At 38.7% G+C, this 3,856-nt stretch overlaps 1 protein-coding gene across 1 annotated transcript in view; it reads right to left on the reverse strand.

Moving 5' to 3' along the window:
• Positions 1-3,212: 3,212 nt before the first annotated feature.
• The window catches only part of MATN2 (matrilin 2), a 192,954-nt gene continuing 192,310 nt past the window's right edge, over positions 3,213-3,856 (reverse strand). The window contains exon 18 of the mRNA XM_007934845.2: positions 3,213-3,268. Coding sequence (XP_007933036.1) covers positions 3,213-3,268 — 56 coding nt within the window. The remainder of the gene's footprint in view (positions 3,269-3,856) is intronic.

The raw sequence follows: 3,856 nt of genomic DNA on the forward strand, positions 1-3,856 counted from the left end.
TCCTGAAATGGATGACCATTTACCAATTCTTTTTGGTATTGATGTTTCCTGCATCATTCAACATATTGCCCATGGAATCTTTCAACACTGCAATTTGAAGCTTAAATTTTTTCCCAGTTCTTTCAGCTTGAGACACGAGTGTGTGCTTTTCTTTTGGTTTTGTAACTTAAGGTCTTTGCACATTTTATTATAATTCATATAATTTCATTATAATAATTGGCTCTGTCTTCTTGAGCTATTCTTTGAAATCTTCTCTTCATCTCTTTTATTTTGTAGATTCTTCCATTTGCTTTGTTACTGTTCGTTCAAGGGCAAGTTTCAGAGTCTCTTCTGACATCAATTTTTTTTTTTCTTTCTTTTTAATGACCTTTTGTTTCTTCGTGGATGATGTTCTTGATGTCATCCCACAATTCCTCTGGTTTTTGGTCATTGGTGTTCAGTGCATCAAATCTGTTCTCTAGATGGTCTCTAAATTCAGGAGGGATATAATTAAGATCATATTTTGGTTCTTGCAGACTTGTTTTAATTGTCTTCACCTTCAATTTGAACTTGCATATGAGCAGTTGATGGTCTGTTCCACAATCAGCTTCTGGCCTTATTTTGGCTGAAGATACTGAGCTGCTCCATTACCTCTGCCACAGATGTAGTACAATCCTGTGTACTCTGGCAAAGTCCACGTGTATAGCTGCTGTTTGTGTGGTTGAGAAAAAGGTATTTGTGATGCATAAGCTGTTGGTCTTGCAAAATTCTATCATGTGATCTCCAGTGTCATTTCTATCACCAAGGCTATATTTCCCAACTACCAATGATTCTTCTTTGTTTCCAACTTTTGCATTCCAGTCACCGGTGATAATTAACACATCTAGATTGCATGTTCCGTCAATTTCAGACTGTAGAAGTTGGTAAAAAGTCTTCATTTTCCTTGTATTTTGGCTTTGGTGGTTGGTTCATAAATTTGAATAATAGTAGTATTAACTGGTAAATTTGAATAATAGTAGTAGTAACTGGTCTTCCTCGTTGTTGTTGTTGTTGTTGTTGTTGTTATGTGCTGTCAAGTCGGACCCGACTCATAGCGACCCCTCCTTGGGTTTCCGAGGCAGTATCATTACGGAAGTAGATTGCCCCATCTTCCTTCCGGGTCTTCCTCGTAGGTGTCTGGATAGTATTCTATCATTGATAGCATTGTACTTCAGGATAGATCTTGATACATTCTTTGTGATGATGAATATCACACCATTCTTCAATTTGTCATTCCCAGCATAGTAGATCATATGATCATCTGATTCAGAATGGCCAAAACCAGTCCACTTCAGCTCATTAATGCCTAGGATAGATATCAATCTCTGTGTGTTCCATTTCATTTTTGACAATTTCCAGTTTTCCTAGATTCATACTTGGTACATTCCATGTTCTGATTATTAATGGATGTTTGCAGCTGTTTCCTCTCATCTTGAGACATGCCACATCAGCAAATGGAGGTCCTGAAAGGTGTACTCTATCCACATTATTAAGATTGGCTCTACTCTAAGAGGCAACTCTTCCTTAGTCGTATTTTGAGTGCCTTCCGACCTGAGGGGCTCATCTTCCAGCACTATATCAGACGGTGTGTCACTGCTGTTCATAAGGTTTTCACTGGCCAATTCTTTGAGAAATGGATGGCCTCATCCTTCTTCTGAGTCTGTCTTAGTCTGGAAGCTCTGCTGAAACCTGTCCACGATGGGTAACCCTGCTGGCATTTGAAACACTGGTGGCATAGCATCCAGCCTCACAGTGACACTCAAGCCACCACACTATGACAAACTGTCAGGTAAGTTTGTCTCCCTTAGTTGTTCTGCTCGTTTCCTGGTCTCCCCCGCTGTGCTCGCTTACTTGGCCTGCCCCGGGGCACTCCACACAAACACTTGCCTTCCGCTGTTCCCCAGCTGGCTTAGTGCGGCCTACCGCCAGGGCATTCCAAACACAAACCACATATTTATGTATCTCTGAACAATTTCTAGCAATGTTTGTGTTTTTTAAAAATGTATAGAAATGATAATGCTGAATATATTCTGTCATTAGCTTTTTTTAAATTCATTTTTGTTTATGAGTTCTACCATATACACATGTCCTTTCAATGTAGAGCAGTTTTATCAGTTCTGATGATGCTTTGGTTGTTTCTAATTTGTTGCTTGCACACACTAGTAACATTTTTATACAGGTGCCCTCCTTTGAATGTCTGTGTCCTCTCCTTAGATACCTAGAAGTGCAGCTCTTAGAGTTACAGGATTGTATGTATTTTCAGTTTCATTAGGTACCAGCAGACTGTTCTCCAAAGAGACTACCAGTTTCCACATTCTTACCAATGCTAATCAAACATACTAATTTTTGCTACACTGATGGATGACGTTGTTGTTATATGCCGTCGAGTCGGACCCGACTCATAGTGACCCCTCCTTGGGTTTCCGAGGCAATATCACTATGGAAGTAGATTGCCCCATCTTCCTTCCGAGGAGTGGCTGGTGGGTTTGAACCGCCAGCTTTCCGGTTAGCAGTCAAGTGCCTTAGCCACTATTCTACCAGAGCTCCTGATGGATGATACTGGTATTGTATTAACTGGTGTATTCCTGAATACCAGTGAGGTTCAGCACCTTTCTCTCTCTATATAAGCCATTTCTCATGTGTATGTATCTGGCATTTAAAGTTATGCTAAGAATTTTACACACAATACCATTCTTTGAAGTGGTGAATTTTAATATTAAAAAATTTCAACTTGTTACACAAGTACATATGTCTTACAATTTTTAGCATACATCCATATACATATATCAAGATAAAGTCCGATACCAAAAATAGCTTTTCCTATGGCCAGTGTTCTACAGAAGTAAGACTGTGCAAACTTTATTTTGTAGTCAAATAAGATTGCAACACTCTAAGGCAGGAAGGGGCAGAAGCAAATCATGTCCACAGTCTATTACAAAATACCTTGCATAGCTTATTCTTTCTCTTGGTGAATTCATCTTAGAAATCTGGAAGATTTCTTTTTTCTAAATAAAGTTACACAAATTACTGTCTTTTTGTCTTTGTTCTATACCAAACCAGCTTTTTTAGTACGATTTGTGCTTTGCTTCATGACGTTACAGACATAATATAGCCTGGGCTTTGGGGCTCTCAGCTGTTTTCATTGCAATCCTTGAAACAATGACATGTCCAAATATGTACAACATTCCTAATCTTCATCTGTATCTCAGGCGATTTTCCAAGGCTTCCATTCTCTGTGTCATTTCTTCCAGTAAATCTCAAATTAAGGAAAAAGATTCAGAATTGCCTATTTTTATTTATGTTCAAATGTAAGTTGATTTATCTACATAAAAATTTGTCTTGAAAAATAAAAGGCTTTGCTTTCTTCCCTTTCAATCAAATATTTTAAAACTCCAGCTTGTAAGTTTGGAGTAATTTATTTAATACCTGCTAACAAGACTTATAAATAAATTTCAGGTTAAGTACTTTATCAACATTATCAGAAGCCAGGTAATTCAGTTGGAACTTTTTTTTTGCCTAGTTTTGTAATACCACTGCACACTGCTGTTGCTTGTACGTTAGTTTGCCATAGCACCTCCAGGAACCAGAGTTGTTGATAAGGTTGGGAATGTGGTGAAGAGAAGGAAAGGATTAGGCCTTGAAAAGTGAGGTGAAGTCATAAGAGAAAAGAGATGAGACCCGATTAGCTTATGGGGTAGCAGCCTTGAGGATGACTTTTAGAGGTATGGAGAGGAAAATAGCACTAGAATAAGCACTTGCCTTCCTCTGTGTTAACTGGATGGATGGGAGCTCTGGTAGCATAGTGCCTAAGGCATTTGACTGCTAACCAGAAGGCTGC

Source organism: Orycteropus afer, unplaced genomic scaffold (assembly GCF_000298275.1).
Source record: "Orycteropus afer afer isolate SDZICR_OR568_19922 unplaced genomic scaffold, OryAfe1.0 scaffold00021, whole genome shotgun sequence".
In the NCBI taxonomy this organism is placed as follows: domain Eukaryota; kingdom Metazoa; phylum Chordata; class Mammalia; order Tubulidentata; family Orycteropodidae; genus Orycteropus; species Orycteropus afer.